General features: G+C 39.1%; 1 protein-coding gene across 2 annotated transcripts in view; it reads left to right on the forward strand.

Moving 5' to 3' along the window:
* Window positions 1–21,240, forward strand: part of Cwc27 (CWC27 spliceosome associated cyclophilin) — a 171,748-nt gene that overhangs the window by 20,213 nt on the left and 130,295 nt on the right. Inside the window, exons 8-10 of one of the 2 annotated variants that reach the window (XM_075976134.1) lie at window positions 9,013–9,092; window positions 9,933–9,966; window positions 12,972–13,126. In XM_075976134.1, the coding sequence (XP_075832249.1) occupies window positions 9,013–9,092; window positions 9,933–9,966; window positions 12,972–13,126 (269 nt within the window). Of the gene's footprint in view, window positions 1–9,012; window positions 9,093–9,932; window positions 9,967–12,962; window positions 13,127–21,240 lie in introns of both variants that reach the window. The other variant, XM_075976133.1, reaches the window with a different exon arrangement.

A 21,240-nucleotide genomic window follows, 5' to 3' on the forward strand; every position in this document is an offset into this window, starting at 1 on the left:
AATAAGGGTCACGGAGTCTACAATTGGTGAACCTAAAGAAGCTAAGTAAGAAGGTGAACCCAAGGAAAAACATACAGTTATCCTCTTGGCTACGGGAAGTAGACAAAATTGCCGGGGAGAAAATTGGGATCTTGGGGGTGGGGTAGGATGGGGGTAAGGGGAGATGGGGAGAGAAAAGGGAGAAGGGGAGTTTGGTTATTTTTTTACTTGTTCCAGATATTCTGGTTTGAGAGTCTTTTTTTAAAAAAATATTTATTTATTATGTATACAATATTCTGTGTATGTGTATGCCTGCTGGCCAGAAGAGGGCACCAGACCTCATTACATGTGGTTGTTGGGAATTGAACTCAGGAAGTTTGGAAGAGCAGGCAATGCTCTTAACCTCTGAGCCATCTCTCCAGCCCCTGGTTTGAGAGTCTTAATTGAAGTTTGGCTCGTCTGAGAGTGATTCTCAGTGGTCTTTATTGTTTTCCTTTGGGTGGTAGGGGCCTAGTGAATCTGGTTGGTTTCAGGGACTTCCTGAAGCTATTTTGAGTTGTTTACCTTCTGGCTTAAGAAAATAATTCCTTGCAGGAAGGTGTGCTTCAGTATCAGAGGAAACTAATACATTAACACTCTCTTATATGCTTACATTAAAACCTTATTAAAATTGGCATATGGAAAAGATAAATTGTCCGTATATTTTGCTTGTTTTTATCATATCAATTTTAGAATATGAGATCGGGTATTACTTACCTATAACCAGCACACTAGATTCTCAGAGAGACTGAATATTACTTTTGCCTTTCTTCCTTTATTTTGATTCACTTCAAGAAATGTTTATATAATAGATTCCAAAGGTAAATTCATTTTTAAATGAAGGCTTTTCTGTTACAAACATCAAGAATTACTCTGCCACCTTGGTGTTGGAGTTATCTTATGTAGATGCCAGTGGTTAGTGTTACATTGTTGGTGATTCAAATTTGTACCTCATCGGAATGAGAAGTATAGGATGCTATGCGCCATGATTCTGGGTGTTTATTTGTGAACAGACAAAACCATAATGGCTAGATCTGGGAATTACTGGTTTCCTTGTTTGATGTTATCTAAAGATGTCAAGTTCTGCGGGCATAGTATAGCATATCTATAGTCCTAGCACAAGAAAGGCAGAGGCAGGAGGATTTCAAGTTTGAGGCCAACCTGAGCTTTTTAATGCTGTCACAAGACAAGATGTCAAGTTTCCCTATGTAACTGTGCCTTTCTTATGGTGTCCCAAATCCCACTTTTCTTTTTTTTCTGGTATATTCGCTGCATTTCTTCTGTTGTTCTTCTTGTCTGCTTAAAGAGTTTGCTCCAGGGAGGGAAGTGAGAGGAGGGGATGAAGTGGAAATTTTGATTGGTATTATTTATAAAGTAATAAAAATATTATCAGAAAAAAAAGAGTTCGCTCCACAGCTGCCTCCTCGCTGCCTCTTTTCTTTGTCACTGCAGTCCCCAAGGTGAACTAGTAATGCCTTTATTGACTATTTGTCTGTTATCACAGTAAAAATGACACTATAATATATTCGTGTATTTCTTCTACTTAGGAAATGTTTATTTTATGTAATTCTTTAACAATTATACTGTGTAGCTACACTATTGTGTAGCTGTCAGTACTAGGGGACTTCTAATTAGGAGGTAGTGGGGTGAGAACTGGGGATACAGGTTCGTAGCTTCTTAGACCTCTGGGATGATTGTGAGTGATGCAGAAATCTCGCTAAGCCTAAGCGGTTCATGATGCAGCTGAGAAGTTTCACTGGTGCATGGGTTCTGGGCAAAGAGCTTGTGCTCAGTGCTCTTGGCCTGCTTGTTAAGGTCCAGCAGTCTTGGAGAAAGAAGATGGGAGGATGGAGTTGTCTTATATTTTTGTTGAAATAGTGTTTCTGGTAATAAAGTAAGTTTTGCTTATAATTACTTTAAGATGGGCTAGGAAGTTAGTTTGAAATTTTTCTGTTAGCTAAAATTAAATGTTCAAAGCTTGTCTTCTTCTGCTGCTTTCTGTTTCCACGGAAGAAAAATAAGATGCTTAAATTCCACTGTATACTGTAAACCTCCACTCCAAAATCAGCTTGTGTTTCTGTAAGACTGAAACCCTGGCTTCCTCTTCCGTAAACCTGACACATTCCCAACAACTGAGAAAGAATAAAAGCTTTCACTCCACCAGGGAAGTTACAAGCTGCCATTCTTCTCAACGAGAATTACTCCCCCAGGGCTGTGCCACTGTGGCTCTCCACTCTGACCTTGTTCGGAAGGGAGGGGGCTGTGATACAATCCTGCCTCATATCAGCATATCCTGGCTTGCTCACTTTCCCCTCCAGGTGTCTACTAGATACATCTACGGATAGCTGTCTAGCTTCTCAGCCCTTGGCCAGGGTGAAACTCTATCCCCCGCACCTCGCTTCATTTGCGACTTTTCTGTTTCCTCATATCAGTTTCCCCCCAGAGCACCTGAGCCTCACTTCCAACTTCCAGATGCACTGTCAGTCAGTGCTGGTGTGTTTTGTGGTTGTTGTTTTTTAATAATTTATTTTTATGTTACATGCATTTGTGTTTTACCTGCATATATGTCTATGTAAGGATGTTGGATCCCCTGCAACCGGAGTTACAGACAGTTTTGAGCTGCCATGTGGGTATTGGGAATTGAACCTGGGTCTTTTGTAAGAACAGCCAAAGATCGTAACCATTGAGTCATCTCTCCAGCCCCTAGTGCATGGTGTTAAGCTTTCATTGAAGAAGTTTTTCAAATCAAACCTTTTGTTTTCTTTTGTTATAATTTGCTTATTACCCTTGTTTAAGCCTTTCATATGTCTGGCCTGGGCTGCTGCCCTATCTACTCATGGGTCTGCCATCTTCTTCCTCTTTTCCTTCTATTCATAGCTACCAGAGTCACCTTCGAGAAGTATAATGTTTCCATAGCCATGGCTTCGTTGACTCCCCCCCAACCCTTCTTAAACATTACTTCAGATTCAGTCACTCTTTTTTTCTTCTCAGATCCATGGAGTTAGAACTTTTTAATAAGAGGCTTGGTAAAACTATCACCAGTGAATTCCCCTGCAGTTCACAGCAGAGAAATACAGGATCACCACAATGGGGACTCTATGTAGGTCACTGCAGCTTTTCTGCCTGAAGCATCCTGGTCCACATCTAGATGCTAGGATATATTTATTTTCAACGCTCAAAATGCCATCTTTTCTAAATGGTTTTTCCAGTGTTTGTAGATCTGATCTGGGTTTAACCTAATGTCTGTTATTCATGTTATACTGCATTTCTTTGCAAAGCAGCCTTTTTGATTTATTATAAAGAAAGGCTGTGATTGTACTCTCGGTTCAGCATTCCAGTCCTGCACTCTATACTCTTTGCTTAATGGCCGAGTATAGTTCTGGGCCATGAGCTCCTTGAAGGCAGGTTCTGTACATCTCTGAATCAACAGTAGATTCATTGTCATTGGATTCACTAGATTCAATGTCATTGGGATCATACAAATTCATTGAGATTCACTTTCCCCTGACACTATGTGATCTTGAGTGATATCTTTCACTTTTAGATTTTCTTTGTGTAACATAAAAGTAAGATATACTTGCTAGGTTGATACATTAAACATTCCTGAAAGACACCATTGAAGGTTGTGTCTTTAAATAGAATGGTATCTCTTATGTTATGATTGGTATTTTATTCTTGGTTTTTAAAAGCTGAATGATTTGTAATGTGATCACAGTTGCTATTTAGAAGCTGCTACTCTCTTGTCCAAGCATATGGAGAGCTGTTGAGGCACCTTATCATGGGCTGGACAGAACTGGCCAGTGTCTTTCCTAAGAAGCAGCCTGAGCAAGCTCAAGGTACACGAGTCTCCCACACCTAGTGACTAGCAGCTTCTTCCGGCCCATTTATCTGTTTCTGTTTCCATCTACCATGCAATAGACAAGTGGGTAGTTACATCTGAGAAAACAAAACAACAAAAGCAGTTTGAAATTCTCTGACTTAAAGGATAGAAATTGCTCTAAGATCTGGAAAAAAGGCAAATCTAATTTTGTTTGTGTTTATTTGGTTCATGTGCTGTTCAGACCATGAACTTGTTTCAAATACATTTTCCTTTTTTGGTAAAATGATACCTTGATAAGAAAAAGGAATAGACGTGGTTTTCAAATTTAGTCTTGTCCCAAAGTGTTGAAATAACTAGAGCCAGGGCCCAGTGAATCCTTTAGTGACAGAACGATTTGAAGTTTCAGTGCTTGCATGAAATTAAATATTTCTAAAAGCCTTAAAAATAATTGCTCCATTATTCACTTGCTTATCAGGTTTCTTTTTTCAGTGACTCCTCAGTGGTAAGTGCTATTCCAGAGCTAGATTGTAAGTTTGTAATTGTTACGGTCTCAACTGAGGCATTACTGTACGTGAGTTAAGAAACCCGAGTCCCCTCTGGTTTGTGGATTATCAGTGTGAGGTTACACACACTCTTTCACCTCACTCCTTTATGCATGACAAGGTGTCTCTCCCACGTGGATTAGCTTTTCTTTCTTTGCTTCAGTATCTATGTACTACCTGATGAAAACCTCTTTGAAATCATAGGATTTTATAGCTCCAAGGGATCTAGTCCAACTTCCTTTCTTTATAGCGGAGGAAACTGAGACCCTGGCTAAGTGACTTACCAGACTCACCTGTTTCCTTTTGGATAGGATTGCATGATAGAAGAGTGCAGTAATAACCATATCTCGTGCTCAGAGAAGCTCTCTGTTGACTTTCTCATGGTGTCACTATGACACGGGAAGAAATCTAACCTGGGAGATAGCGCTGTTGGATGGGGTCTAGCTAATCCAGTACTTTTGCCCAGAGGGTGCTATCTTGTCAATCTGTGCCTGATATTTTTTTCTTTCTTTCTTTCTTTCTTTCTTTCTTTCTTTCTTTCTTTCTTTCTTTCTTTCTTTCTTTCTTTTTTTAAAGTCTTAAATTGAAATGTAATACCAGTATTTGTAAATTTCTGTATGTTAGTACAGTAAGTCCGAAATATGTAGAGCAAGACAGAATAGTTGGTTTTTCTTAAACTGGAGCCTGGATACTCAGGCATGTTTTTTATGTCATTTTTCATTCTAGGAATTCTTATACGCAGTTGCTCTTAAGGCCTTCAGTTGCTTAAATGAGGGCCACTCACATTATGGAAGATAATCCCAAAGGCTGCTGGTCTAAGTTAATCACATCTACAGAAAATACAGCATCTAGACCAGTGTTGCCTCTAACACTGGACATTGTGGCCTGGAGAGGTCTCCATGAGCATGGACCACACACAGTTAGAGTCAGAGCCCAGAGACCAATGTTGTTCCTCTCTGTCAACATGCCCTCTAGCTCTTTCTGCCTTAATCTTCCTTCCTGTAGTCTGTTTTGCTGCTATGCTGTTTTTTCCTATTTTGTTGCTTCTTGATTTTTCAGTATGAAGTTCCAGGTCCATCCCACTCGCTGTTCATTTTTAGGTATGATAGCAGTCAGTTTTGACTTTCTTGCGAAGCTCCTTTTGTGGAGTTTGCTAAGTATATTTAGCCTTGTTTTCAACATCTAAACCCTTTAGCCAAATGATGACCTTAAAATAGGTCATTCAGGAAGAATTAGCATTAAAGGGAGAGTCAGACTTCTGTTCCAGTCTGAGACTCTTCTAAGTTTTTCCATTCTTCCTAGTTACTGTGTGCTTCAGTAGTTCACTGCAGTGGGAATGGGTTTGTGTTTAAAATCTGCTTTTGATCCTCTATCTCCATGCTAGCCCAGTTTTAGAAGTTAGTTAATATCTAGAGTGCTAATGATTATTCAACTTAATTTATGAGTTCTTCCTGTTTTTAGGGCTTACTTTAAAAACTGTGAAACAAGTTTATTCTTTTTTCTTTAAGCTCTTTAAAATTAATTTTCCTTTAAGGGCTCAGCAAGAATCTTTCTTTTTCCTTTTCTCTCTTTCTTTTGTGTTCATTTCAGACACAGGGTCTTGCTCAGTAGACCTGGCTAGCCTCAAATATGCAGTCTTCCTGTTTTAGTCTCCTAAAGGTTGGGATTATAGCATGCAACACTGTACTTAGGAAGAACTTTCTTTTTTAAATAGTAATTATTTTAAATTGGCAAACAAAATTATATATATTGTATATAACATAACGTTTTAAAATGTGTGTATAGAGTAGGATGTCTGAGTTGAGCTAATTAACACATACCCATTTCATATAGCACATACATGCCGTAGTAAGAAGATTTAAAATCTTTCTGTGGGGTTGGAAAGATGGCTCTGTGGTTAAAAGCACTTGTTCAGAGGACTCAGGTTTGAGTCCCAGCACCCTCGTGGCAATTCAGAATTGCCTGTAACTCTAGTTGCAGGTGATCCATTCTGACCTTGAGGTCACTAGGCATGAAGGGGCTGTACAAACATACAAACAAGCAAGACACTCCTACATATAAAATAAATAAAGAACAAATACAAATAAAATCTGTGATTTTCAGGAATGCAAATTAACATTACAAATTTTGTGTGTGCATTTAGTTTTCTTTTGGGAAATAGATGAGGTTGCTATTTAATTTTGTAGCTGAGTGTTCTGAGATCCTAGAAAGTTTATTGCTTTTACAATTTTAAGTTTTGAGCTAAAAGGTATATGATTGTGGGATATTAGATTTTGAAATTCATTTGATCAGATTGCCATCTTTTTCTGTCATTACTATTTTGAGATAGAGCCTCAGGCTGTTGCCTCAGTCGCCTTTACCTCCAGGGCCACAGCGACCCTGCTGCTCAGCCTGAGAAGCTATGACTGAGCCCAGGCGGGGGTCACTTTGGGCAGCACCCATGGTATTGTCCCATGTCCTTTGTGCTGTGTTCCCTTCTGTTTGTGAGCAACGTTTTCAGTCTTTATAGCTAGACAAAGGAATTAATGAGTAGTTAGTTAAACCTTTGCCCTTTCCGTAAGAACTTTAAAAGACACTGTGGAATTAAAGTTACTTCAGAAGTGGGCTTGAGTTGCCGATGTGAAGTTTGGTTTCCACTGAATTACAGGAAGTGAGATATATCCCAAATAAAAATGTTTTCTTGGCCTCATACCGATACATCTGCTGACCAATGAAAATGCAAGATCAGATTCTTCTAAAACTGTGTTTCTAGTAGTCTAGTAAGGCAAATTAAAACAGATGATACAGGAAAACCAAAACAGCTAAAGATGCCATAGAATTCAGAAAAACCCAGACTTTAAACTCTTTAAAGTTAGATTGTAGTTATGGTTACTGATGATTTTCAAAACCCTGGTGATGGTATATTATGTCCTTAACTAAAATGTGCTTCTGTGCTCAGAACGTAGCTTCAGAGAACACTTGGCTAAGTCCATATGAGGACCTGGGTAAATCCCCAGAACTGACACCTTCACCCTAAGGAGCAGAGGGTATTCTGTCGGCCTGATGAGTCTTCAGACAGCCGTAGTAGTCTGGGCACTAACCCCTCCCCCACCCATCCCTTTAATCAGAGAGACAAGAATGTTGTGTTCTGCAGCCACAGGCACTGCCATCTACTCGCTCCTCTGCACTGTCCCATTGCACCATTGCTATATAAGATGGGCTTAGAGCTTGATTCAGTGTTTGAAGCTTTACAGAGGACAGCGCCCTGAGCTGTGTGTCTTTGGAAGATTTGTACAAACTGCTGTGAGAGCTGGAGACTCTGCACGTGTATATAGATATTTTTAGCAATGAAGCACAGGCCAAGACTGCAAAATAATAATTTAAAAAACAGCCTTAGCTATATGTTTATTTTACTTGATTTGATCTTCAAAGCCCAGAAAATCACATGTTAATACAGAAATATTTAAATCATAATTATTTGTCATGGAAGCATATTTTTAAAGATATATACCCATCTTAGAGTAATACATCAAATTTAGGGCCCGTTCACAAATTAATCAGTGAAACAGAAGGCCAATTTAGAATATTCCCATATGCAATAGGGAAATATATAGGCTAGGACTTGCAGTGCTTGGTGTCTATGGGGACCTAAACGACATAGAAATAGATCCATTTAGACTCTTGGTGTGTTCATTTAAATCCTGATCCTCTTCCACTGACTGGTGCTGTGACTCCTGATTACTAGCTTAATAACATCAAACTGTCTGCCAATGTGGCTATGTGCTACATCGTGTATTTCCATTAGAGAGGAGAGGAAGGGAAGAAGTGCAGTGTGTATCACTGTGACTGGTACCAGTGCACTCTTGATAAATTAGAACAATAGCAATAATTCCTATAGTTCTACTTCTTGTGTAACGTTTTGTAGTAATGATTCCTCATTTGTTTTTGCCTACAAAAATGTCATTATTGAGAAGTAAACTTTTGGAAATAAAGCACTTACTTCCAAATTTGGTCTCTGATAGGTGTTTGAGAGATTCCTGAGTATCTGCCCTCCATTTGTTAACTAGCAACCTCATCTGATTGCTTGTGGATGCTTCCTAAAAGTTGTCTTGTTCAGCATAGACTGTATATGAAAGGAGAGTAGTGTGCGTTTATCTTAGTTTATTCTTGTAAGTTTCTGTGTATGGATTGTAGGAATTACTCAGTTGGATGTAAATCATAAGCAGTCAGAGCTGGCAAGCCACCGTGCATTTTAACAGTGTCACTTTTTGTTGGGAAAGATGATTCTAAAAAAGTATTTTTTGAGCATGCCTGTAATCCCAGCACAAGAGATGCCAAGGAGGAAAGATTATGAGTTCTAGATCAATCTGGGCTGGTTAGAGAACTCAAGGCCATCTTGGGCTAGGACTAGATGGTAGGACTGCATCTTAAAAAAATAAATAAATAAAAATTAATAATTTAAACAAATAAAAATCCCATTCTCAGTCAGCAAAAGCATTCTTATTTCTAAAGTTTTGGTTATAATGAGCCTTTCAGAAACATGTCTCTTGCTAATCATACTATGTCCTTACTAAATTTCATGTAAATTAATCACTATTCATTTTGAAAACTTTTAGTTTCCTGCTCTCAATTATATTGTGTATTCTTTCCCAGAGCATGAAGGGGAGAAGCAAAAGCAGCCATGACTTGCTTAAGGATGACCCGCACCTCAGCTCTGTCCCAGCTGTGGAAAGGTTGGTGCAGTGCCGAAACTGGACTTTTGTTTTTAGACTGTATCTCATTCTCTTGCGTTCTTTGTTTTCTTTATTGTTTCTATGCTAGAGTTCATAAAATAAATTTCTTAAGCCTAGTCAAAACAATAATACATTTTGATAAATGATTAATCTTAGGCTAGACTAAATACTAGAAACTGTTGTAATAATTTCATGTTGCGTTGCTATCTGTCTTTGGGGCATTTTTGTTTGGGTATCATGAGTAAGCATTAGAGTGCAAGGCGGCTGGCAGAAGTGACTTCATTCTGGACCAATTTACTGTGTGTAAATTCTTACAACTTTCATAGTTGATAGATATCTGTCTTAATTGTCTTTGTTGTTTCTGTTTGAGAGGTGGGATATTAATTAGTGTTAAATGTATTAATTACATGTGATATATTGGCCAGTGTCTTAGAGATAAAAAAAATGTTGTATTGCGATTAACTCATCTTCAAAAATCCTATTTCAAAATACTGTTTTCTTAGTATCCTTTTAATTTGTAGGATATGGTCTCTTTAGCCAGAACCTTTTAAGCTATAGAAAAATTATTTTCTGCAAATGAAACAGCATGATGGTGGTTGTTTGTATTAAAAAAAAATCCAGGGAATTTGCTTATCTGCTAATGGAGCATGTCTGCTCCTCTGTTTATAAATGGTGACTTCTTTGAGCTTGTTCCCATCTGTTGTACAGTGCTGAGAGTGCTATGTGGAAAAACAGAACAAGACATTAATTCTAGCAAACTAGTTATGAATTCCATCTACTCTTGCTGTTATTAGTTTCACTATGAAGCTAAAATGTGTTTGTCTTTACTTATTTTTGTAGTGAAAAAGATGACGCAGCGGGAGATTTAGAAGATGTGAGTACTCATTTTGGTACAAATAGAGCTTGGTCAGAGTTCTACAAACAAATTATGTTTTCTTTAAAAACATATATAAATACCTGAAATTTTTAAAATGAAATAATTTCTTTTGCTATTAGAATATTTACTTCCAAATAGATTTGCATATTTCCCCATAGAATTGCAATCTTACATATGAATTTCTGTCTCGCCTTTTCTCTGTTTCATACCATTATGTGAATACTCTAATTTTAGATGTTTTGATTTTATTTATGTTAAAAGTTTAAAAGTGATGACTGGGCATCCTTTATGCTATGGGAAGTCCATGGAGGAGTTATTTATAATAGTATATTCCTATTTATACCCGTATTGGAGATGATGCTCTTTTAAGGTGGTACCTTTAGTACTAGCTAACAATGATAAATATAGAAGGAGAGGCCAGTGAGGAGACTCAGTAGGTAAAGGTACTTGTTGTCAAGCCTGAGGACAGGAGCTCAGTTTCCTTACTCACAGGGTAGAGAGAGAGAAAGGATCTACACATTCAAGCTGTGGCAAGTGTACATCTACACACACACACACACACACACACACACACACACACACACACACACACAAATATAGTAAAAATTAAAATAAACAGAAGGAAGGTTTTCTTGTACTATGTGAATGGTAAAGGTTTTCAAGTTATATAAATACTATGTTAGGATAAAGCCTATTGTTGCATACTTTGCATAATTCAAAAGAAAATATGTAATTTAGCATGTACAGAGATTTGCCTTTTACCACAATCAAAAAGGGGATTCCCTGATTAGCTGTAACAGAGAGAATGAATATCTGCTTTGGTAGGAAAACATCCTGGGAGAAGAGAAACTTGGATCGAGCTGGGAAGGTAGAGCATGGATGCTCAGCTAAGCAGAGATCACACCTTGTTCAGGAAGTGCAAGTTAAGCTTTAAAGTTTGGAGAAACTTGCTGTGTGGAGAAGTGAGAGGGCTGAATATAAAGGACTGACCCGTGCCAGTCTCCTGAGTTAAAGAGTATGTTATATTCCTGGAGCCAACAACAGGCCAGTATGACCAGTGTCGTGATGAGGAAAGAGGGATGGAGGACTGGCATGCTGCACACAGTGGTATCACAGTGCCAAGGAGTTTGGGGTTCATCTTAGAGGTGATGAATAACAGTTGGATGGTACTGGTTAAGAAGAAGGGTGCCGCAGCCAACTTTGCATTGTAGAAATTGTCATTGACAGCATTGCAGAGGACAAATGAGAGGAAGGAGGCCAGGGTAAAGGGAGTGCAGGAAAGCTGCTGAAGGAGGAACACTTTGAGGAGGGAGATGAGGACAGAGTCAAAGAGAACCACAAGTTTCTGGCTTGGTGGCCTTGTTAGCAAGGTACCAAACATAGAACTGACTTGAGGCTGGGTGGTAGATAAAAATTAATTAACAATTTGTATGTTTTGAGTTTAGTTACCTTGAAGACATCTAGTTATAATAATAAGGGCTAGAAAATAGGGCTTTATTCTTCAGTTTATGGGTAGGGTGAGGTCACTTCAGGAGAATGCTTGTTCTCTAACCTACTTTAGATCCCAGGGCCTTTTAATGTGTGCGTCCTTTCCCCAGAAAGTGTCTTATTGTCACAAATAAAATCTTATGACTTTGCAAAGATCTATTTTATATCTGCTGAGGCCCAAACATGTCAGGTATAACTTAAACATCTCGCCAAACACATGCAACTTTTGTCCACAGAGATTTTTGGTTCAGTTAAGTCCGCAACAAGACTTGGGATTATGTAATCAGGTAATAATTTGATTGATTCTGTACTGATACTTTGCAATATGAAAATCAATATATGTATATACATATGTGGGTTTTTTGTTTTTGTTTTGTTGAGACAGGCTCTAACCATATAGTCCTGGCTGGCCTGGAACTTGCTCTGTAGGTCAAGCTGGCTTTCAACTCTTAGAGAAGGGGCTGCCTCTGATGCTGCTTCCCAAGTGCAAGGATTAAAGATGTGTGCCATTGTGCCTGGGTAGATTTTATTTTTTTAACAAATAATTTGGGGAGTCAGAGAACCAGACTTTGAAAAACACTGCTGTAGGGGTTCATAACCCTCAAGTCAAGAAGCCTGTCTTGCTGTGTCTTGGCAAGCCTAGGAATCATAGGAGATAAATAACCCCTTTGTTGTAGGTTCTTCTTTGTCTCCCTTTTCTCTCCTCTTTAGTAATGCTGGGAGCTATTCTAAAAGATGAATATAAAATAGTAGGCAAATAGACCAGACTTTTCACTTTCCTGGAGTATTCTCCTTAATTGTCTGAGAAAAAACGTAAACAGTAAGTGCTATAGAAATAAGGAGGAAAGAGGAATATGAGATGGGAAGGGTTTTTTATTATTTTCTATTTTTTTTCCTCTGTTAATAGTAAAGTCAAGATACATCACTAAGGGGGTAGGAGAAGAAAAAAGCCAACATTGGGATATCTAGAATAAGAGTGTTCCAGTCTAAAGAGAACGACACTAAGGAGACTCTGTCAGGGAGAAGGTAGCCAGCCTCCGGTGAGCCATGCTTTCAGAAGATAGTGACTGCTGGAGCTTAGGTTAGAAGCCTAAGGGGGTTTGGCTTGGTTTGGTTTTGCTGTGGTGCAGGGCACACTGGTGGGTTTTGCCGAAGGTGCTTAAGTCTCAGTGACTGCAGTTCACTTCTTCTAGTTGAATGAATTCCTGGTTGATGTTATGCTGGCCAAGCCCCCAGAACCACATTTCCTGCGGGGATGAGGATGAGACTGGGGGGTGCAGAGGGAGTGCTACACAGACAGCTGGTGTAAAGTGAGCTGCTCATCCCTCTCGGGGTCCCATCATATGTTACTAGCCTGGAGCAGGATACCAGGGCTATCCTAGTGGAAGAAGAGTCTTCAAGCCCTTACTGGTTTAAAACTAAACATGGCCTAGAACCCAGCAAGCATCTAAGGTGAGTCTCTGGAAGAGAAAGGGAGCAGAATGCCTAGAAGATACTCCTTTTAGTTTTTCCAGGATGGCGAGGACGAGAGTGCAGAGCGTGGTGAATACATTGATGGTGAAAAGACCCTGATGAGAGAAAGGATTGCAAAAAGGTTAAAAAAAGACACAAGTGAAAATGTGAAATCAGCTAGAGAGGGCGCAGTAGAAAAGAAGCCGGCCAGCCGCAGGTAAGTCAGCCATTGTCCTTTGGCATCCGCAATTCCGTCTGTCTGCTTCTCTTCACCTGGAGCTGAGTGCTCCGCTCCTGAATTTTTAAATTTGCAATGGCATAATGCTAACTGTTAGGCTGTGGGAAATCAGCTGCTTTGGGGCCTTTAAAAAAAACAGAATCAAAGGAATTTAATGTACAGTAAACAGTATATTGGCTGTATGTATGAGATTGTATTTGTTCAGAAATGTGAACTTTGAGTGATTTGTATAAGAAAGACATCCTCAAAAGCTTTAGGGGAGTAAAATTGGTCCAAATTGGTGAGTAAAGGGCCCTGAAACCATTCTTAGACATCTTTTCAAGTCTGATTGGCTGAAACTTACTGGGCTCTCTAATCATCGGCATTATAAAGTAAATTCCAGTGAATGCTGGAAGTCTGTCTGGTGTTAAAAGTTTGTTAGATTTTACTTTTCTGAAATTCAACTCAAGCAAAACCCCTCCCTTCCTAGGTGATTCTTTATTATAACTCTAGGATATATACATCTTAACTATCACTGCTCTATAGCGTCACGGGATGTCTTTTATTCAGTTGATCTGTGCAATACAATAAAAGAACATAGAAATCATGTGTGTATTTCCCAGCCTTCTGTGGGAAGCTCTAAGATCAAGGCATTTCCTTTGCAGAGGTCCCTCAGTATTTGCTTTGTTTAACCAAAAATAAAAGTGATTCCCCAGAAATGTCTACTGATCACATTTCTTTTGTGATCAGAAGTGGAACTGAGAGCTCAGAGTGGTGGCTCACACCTTTAATCACAGCACTCAGGAGGCAGAGGCAGAGGCAGGCAGATCTAAGTTAGAGGCCAGAGTGGACTACATAGTGAGTTACAGGAAAGCCAGGGCTACACAGAGAGACCTCGTCTTGAAAAAATGAAACAAAACAAAACAGAACAAAAATAAGAAGAAAAAAACTGATGAAAGTTCTGACTTTAAAAAAAAAAACCTTCCTATTAGTCATGGTTTTAGAAGCTGAAGTTCAAGATCGAACTACTAACAAATTTGATTTTTTTTCATGTGGTGGAGAAGACCTGGGATGGTTCTTTTTCTTAACAGAACATCAGGTTGGAGGGCCACCAGCATTTGGTAAGGAGAGAAGAGATGGAAAGATATGAGAGGCTTTGGTCAGTGTGTGAGCCTGAAAGCTGGCAACTGACTGAACTAGTTACGCTAAAGCAGTGCTTCTCAACCTGTGGGTCGCAACCCCTTGGCGTCAAGCGACCATTTCAGAGGGTTTGCTTATGACCATTGGAAGACACAGATTATTTACATTATAATTCATAACAGTAGCAAAATTACAGTTATGAAGTAACAACGAAGATAATTTTATGGTTGGTGTCAACATATATTAAAGGGTCGCAGCATTAGGAAGGTGGAGAGCCACCACAGACGGGTGCTTTCTAGAAGAGTGAGGTGATACTTGAGTCAGAGGCACTGTGGAGCTTGTCATTTTGTCTTCTTCTGATGATGATTTCTTACATAGTTATAGCCTAGAAAATATCTAGTTATCCTAACAGTTTTTCTGTTTTTATAAATGAATATAATTTGCATATTTTAAACCATAAAATACTAAGTTAGAGTACTTTGTACAGTCACTGTATTAGGAAAAACCCTTATTAAAGTACTTGCGAGTCTACCCAGGAAAGTGCATTTCAGAAAACTAATTCTCTAAAAGTAGTTTTAAAATTTTAGGTGAGGAGAAACCTGATGCCGCAGGCCGTCCTCTGACCTCCACATCTGTGGGGGTCATTTTAGATGAGTACGTTTACTTTTGAAGTTTTGCGTAAACATAAGCATTGTGAATTTGGATTGGTCTGTGTCCCTAGAAGATAGGAAGCTGACATTACCTTACGCACTCCTCTGTTCGCTCAGACATTTGCAGTCACCTCCTGTGGCCACCCCTAGAAGAGCCCTACTGCTGAACAAGCTAATTAGAATCCTTGTTATAGGGACCTAAACACCTCAAACTCCCATTTACTCCCATGTGCATCCAGGGCTGGATAAAAGTTTGAGATGCCCTTTATCATCTGAACATGGCAGTCCTAGCTGAAAGCGGAACTGTAACTGTAAGGGATTGCTTTTGTCCTGTAGGTGGCACTCAGTGGCTACAAGTTAGTCATGTAAAAAACAAATTGAGTATTCTGCCCTGCTTATTTATTTCTAGCCTTTGTGTTCTGATTCAAAATAAATCGCTAAACATTGAAGTCAGATGGAGCAAATATCATTTGCTGTGGTGCTTGCAGTCGTTATGCGACCACTGTCTTTTTTGTGTAATTTCTTAATTTTTAATGTGTAAAAGTGCAATCATAATGCCAAGTAGCTAGACAGAAATATTAAAGTCAAGGATGAAGACCTTATGAATTAGTCAGGCTTTAAATTATGAGATGTGTTATTATAAAGTCATAAGCAATATATTCTAACTCCTGAGGCCTGGGTAACACTTAAATTTAATGTCACTAAATTTAGTCCTTGTTTCGTCATCGTCCTCTGTTGAATTTGCAATATGTGACTAGGATGACTCTTGGAATTTTGAATTATTTTCCCCTCGAGGATTTCTAGACCTCCTGAAAAAAGAAAGTATAAGTCTCAGTTTTGCATGAGTCTTATCACACATATTCTGCTTTGGATTATAAGTTTTTCCATGGCACATAAATTTTGCTTTCTTTTTAAATTAAAAGGTAGCTTGATAATTAAATTTCAAAAAAGTTAATACACTTTAAAATGATAGTACAATTTTTAAAGGATAGGAAAACTTAAAAGATCAAGCCAGGCCGTTGGTGGACACCTTTAATTTCAGCACTTGGGAGGCAGAGGCAGGAGGATCTCTATGAGTTTGAGGCCAGCCTGGTCTACAGAGATAGTTCCAATACAACCAAAGCTGTTACACAGATAAACCCTGTCTTAAAAAACTGAAGAAAAGATCAAAACCCGTGGGCCTTCTAGCCAGGCAACTTCCAGCCTTAGAAGCGTCTGCAGGGTGTCCCCACTGTAGACTCAGGACCATGATAGGCAATGAGTGGACCTGAACCATCAGAGGACACGACTTCCTTTTACTCTCTCTTATCTTTTGTGGACTGAAGTAAGAAGTGAGACATAAAGAAATAGAAATGCATGAATTAAATTCTGGATAATTGGCCCACATATAATACTTGCAATTATGTCTTTGATCTGGAGTAACAGTGGTCTAAATATATTTTCAGGAAATGTTGTGGCTGGGCAGCAGATACTAAGGCCAAACTCAGTCCTGGTTTGAATATTTTCCTGCTTTTACCAGAACTTGATGCTGATTTTTTTTTAATGTATATCTCCTAACTATCCATCCACTCTATTCTTAACTTTAATCTCAAATATTTGTTACTCTTATGCTAGACACTGTGTAAGAACTACTATGTGCTAGGTTTGGGAAACATGAAAATACAAGAGAAATGGGTTTGTCTGCTAATGTTCATTGTCTAATTGGTGTTGTCTGGATGCATCTCCCAAAGTTCAGGTGCAGCCGTACTGAGGAATGAAGGACTGAAGGAATGACTACCAGGACAGGAGGGCAATAATACTAATTAGTTATCTGGGCAATGGATTACTGAGAAAAGATTTTGCTTACCCCATGATCCGTCTCATACATGCATGCATGAGCACACACATACACACACACACACACACACTCACACACATTCATGAATGTGCACACACAGAGAAGGCCCTCTCGAGCCATCTCTAAATTAACTTCGAGCTTCCCAGACTTAAGAACCATTACCCAATTTCAGATATTTTGTTCTTAACAGACACAAATTATGAAAAATTGAGAATTATAGAAAGTCGACATGGCAAGGTCTCTACTTGACACTGAGTAAGTTGTATATATTTCAGAAAAGCATCAAATGCCAACTTACGAAAAGCAAGAGAGGTGCAGAGGTGGTGGTTCATGCCTGCAGTCCCGCATTTGGGAGGTTAAGGTGGGAGGCTCATAAGTTTGAGATCTGCCTGGGCTACATAGCATGTCAAATATCGCAGGTTTCTTATGTGTCACCCTAATTCTAGTAAGATAAAGCATCTTTTGGAGCCACTGTTTAAATACTAACACTCATGCTTCAAGCTCAGTTCTTTAGATTAATATTGCTACTCTCCCCAAGCTAACTGGATGGTTTATTTTACTGTCTTTACCTGTTATGGTTAAAATTTTGGAATAATATTGGTTGTAATATAAACCATTTCATACTTTAGTATTTCTGGCAAGTTTCCTTTATCATTCTGTTTGGAGCTTTATTGCAGGAATTTTGGATATTCTCAACAAAACTATTTCTTGAACTGTTCAAGATGATACATCACTTTAAAAATGCTAAGTTAGTTCACCGAGAACTAGTTAAATCCATATGCAAGGGGTCACCTTCAAACTAAACTCATCCCCCATACACTTGAACTTAAGCAAATGTTCCAGAAATATGACAGCTCTACTGTTTTTACAATTGGATTCCGTACGGCAGACAGGAAGCTGTGAAGAGCACAGGCAGGAGGCAGTTGCCTATCTTTAGAGTTGCAGTCTATCGATCTCACAACATCTGTTGTTTATGGGGACTAGAGTTGTCCGTCTGAAGTGCATTGTAGAAATTTTACAGAAAATATTCTTTAAGTCATTCTCTACTGTAACATGAAGGGCCTGCTTGTTGGGGTATCTGTCCTGCCCAGTACCCCACAACCAGCAAGCCCCAAAGAAAATCACACAGAGTCTGCATTAATTATAAACTGATTGGCCCATTAGCTCAGTCTTCTTATTAGCTCTTGTAGCTTATATTAGCCCATTGTTCTTATCTGTGTTAGCCATATGGCTTGGTATCTTTCTCAGCCTGACAGATTACATCTTGCTTCTTGGTGATCTGGGCAGGAATGGGAGGAATGGGCTTCCTCCTTCCTAGAATTCTCCTGTTCTCATCGCCCTGCCTCTACTTCCTGTCTGGTTGACCTGCCTATTCTTCCTGCCTGGCCAATCAGCATTTATTCAAAATATGATTGACAGAATACAGACAATTCTCCTGCACCACTCTACCCTGGAAAATAGATTTCCACTGAAGAAGTTTGCAACCCTGGTTGTTCTCTTATCATCCCCATCTGCTCACTGTGAATTCACCTGTTCACTAAACAGGCAAGCACAGTTTGTGTAAGAAAGAAGAGAAGGCCACCAGTGGTTCCAGTTTCTTTGTTTTGCACAAAGCACATAACATTGTACAAGGGCCTGAGGGAAATTATAGCTAGTGATTCTGTCTAGGCCTCTCTTCTCTGTCCCCCCCCCCCCCACTCCACTCTTGAGATCTTTGCTGCCCTTCAGATAGCGCTTGATGTTCCTGGTTTGTTGAGTGTATTTATAGGTTTCTCAAGGTGAGGAGTTGTTCCCACTTTTGACAATTACTTACTGTACTTTTCCAGTATGGCTAGGCATTTTGCCAAGTGTTTTTTTCCCCCCACAACAAAGCTACAAGGTATAATTTGTGTTATTATCCTTGTTTTGACAAGTGAAACAAAGAAACCTAAAACACTAGACTTCTAAAATGTGAAGTGCCTTGGCTTTTGCCCATTGCTGCATGGTAGCAAAACCAGTTCTTGGACTGTAATGATCTGTACCTCTTCAGAGCCCAGAGAGTAGGACCCAGTCAGATGTGCCCAGCTAAAGAGAGCTTGGCATGGGATTTCTCTAGCAGAGAGCACCAGGTTCAGTGAAAAACCTATTTCTAGAAATACGGTGGAGAAATGATTGAGGAATACATGGGGATATTAATCTCTCTATTCACACATCCTAGCATGCTCAATACATCACACACATGCTCACACACATATACACATGCATATACTCATGAGGGGGGTGGGTAGACAGAGACAGATGAATAATAATTTTAGGCAATCCCCTTAGATAAATAAGTGTACTATGTATAAATATATAAATAAATAGACAAAAAATTCAGTAGCTTGAAACAGGTCTTATCTTACTGCGATGAAGAGCTCCAGGTTAGCTCCTTATTGTCTTCATCTAGGGCCTGGCATGCAGCTGTTTTTCCCTGAGATAACACGTGGCAGAGGGGAGAGTGATGACCGGTTCCTGTTAGCTCTTAAGATTTCTGCTTTGAGGTGACATATCACTTCATCATTTCAGAGGCTAAAGCCTCATGTCCATTGAGCCAAGTTTAGACCCTCCTCCACAGGCAGGAACAGGAAATGGCTAGAACAGCAATGGAATCTACTATAGTCTCTGCTTTGCTTAGGAATTCAAGGGATACCTGTGATTGTGCAGTAAGTTTGATCAACATCTTTCTGCCATCTTTGTCTTGATCCAAAGCAAAGAGAAGTAACAGAGATTATATAGTCATCATTACCAGAATTTCAAAGGGGATATCAACTTGTAGTTATTGAAGATTTTTTCAAACTGGTTCTTTATGTAGGAGGTAGGGAAGATGACACTGGATGTCTTCCATAACTTTGAGAAGTGCTGGAGAAACCCTTCCCATGCACAGAACATTAAATTATAGCTTCCTCATGAGGTACCTTAAGGATCTTTTCCTTGTAAGGAATAGAAATGCATTCATATTAACTCAGACACAGGAGTTTCTGGATGAAGGAATAGGACTGTTGCCCAGACTCCAGATAAAAGTATTGCTGCAGCTCTTCCTGGGAAGCAGGTGTCAGAGAGTTCCATGTTTTCTTCCTCTGCAGACTTAGACTCTGCTTTTCTCTGCTTTTATTCTTTTGTATAAGCCTGTTTCTCTGTAGGGCAGTGATTGGTGTCCTAGTGTACACCATCTCTTCAGAGAAAAATTATCGTGATTTTTGTCCCAAATATAATCATTCAGATGACAGAATCTTATTGGCTAGGATTAGGTCCGTTCACTCTTTATAGCTTTGATATAAATATAGAAATATAGAAAGGGAACTGGGAAACCATGAGTTTTGTAGTAGCATCAAGGTCAGCTAGCCATTATCTGTCTTCCCTTTTACTTACTATAGGGATTCGAGTATTTAGCAGAACTCATAACTGCCCAGATTAAAGATAATCACCGTTCTCCTGTATAGCTTGAATGGCCATATAACCATATTCTGATTAATGAGGTAAGGGAAAAGTATATCAGACTGTGGAAACAGTTTTTTAAAACAATGAATATTATTAAGCATGGAGTAACCTAATATTTACTATTATTGTTGTTGTTGTTGTTATTAGTGGTAGTAGTAGGGGGTGATGGTAATGGTGGTAGTGTAGTAGTAGTAGTAATAGTAGTAGTGATTTATTAGGCTCAATGGTTAAGAGCATTGTGTTGTTCTTGCAGAGGATCTGGGGTGGTTCCTACCATCCACATGGCAGCTCACATCCATCTGTAACTCCAGTTCTGGGGGATTCACTGCCCTCTTCTGGCTTCTGTAGGTTCCAGGCATTCACATGGTGCACATAAATACATGAAAGCAAACATACACATAAAATAAAAATAATTTCTTTTTAAAAATTATTTTTATTCTTTGAGAAATCATATATATATATATGCATGTATGTATGCATGCATGTATGTATACAATGTATTTTGATCATATACATCTCCTATAACCCTACTCAGACTCCCCTTGGATTCAACCTTCCACTCCCATTCCCCAATGCTTGTCAATGCACAACAGCTCCCAACTTTATGTTCTCTCTATTTTTTGATATCCCACTGAGTCTGTTAATGCTACCTATATACACACGGGGGTGGGCCTATCTACTGGAGCATTTGCAACCTGTCAGTGGCCACATCCCCAGGGAAAAGTTACCTTCCTCCCCAGAAGCCACCAACTGAAAATAGCTCCTCAGTTAGAGATGGGGCTTGTGAGCCCCTGCCATATCCTCTCTGGAATTTTGACTGGCTTGATCTTATACGGGTAAATATGGCTGGGTTAATTTATGAGTGTGATAGATAGCATTGCCACGTCTAGAAGACAGCACATCGTAGCACTCTTCCCCATTCTATAACTCTTGCATTCTTTTTTAATGATACAAATGATAAATTATATTTATACAGTAAGTAAGTATGAATAGTCAACACGAATCTAAAACCAGCCCCCAACACTTGA

The sequence above is a fragment of the Microtus pennsylvanicus genome, chromosome 6 (genome assembly GCF_037038515.1).
Source record: "Microtus pennsylvanicus isolate mMicPen1 chromosome 6, mMicPen1.hap1, whole genome shotgun sequence".
Classification (NCBI taxonomy): domain Eukaryota; kingdom Metazoa; phylum Chordata; class Mammalia; order Rodentia; family Cricetidae; genus Microtus; species Microtus pennsylvanicus.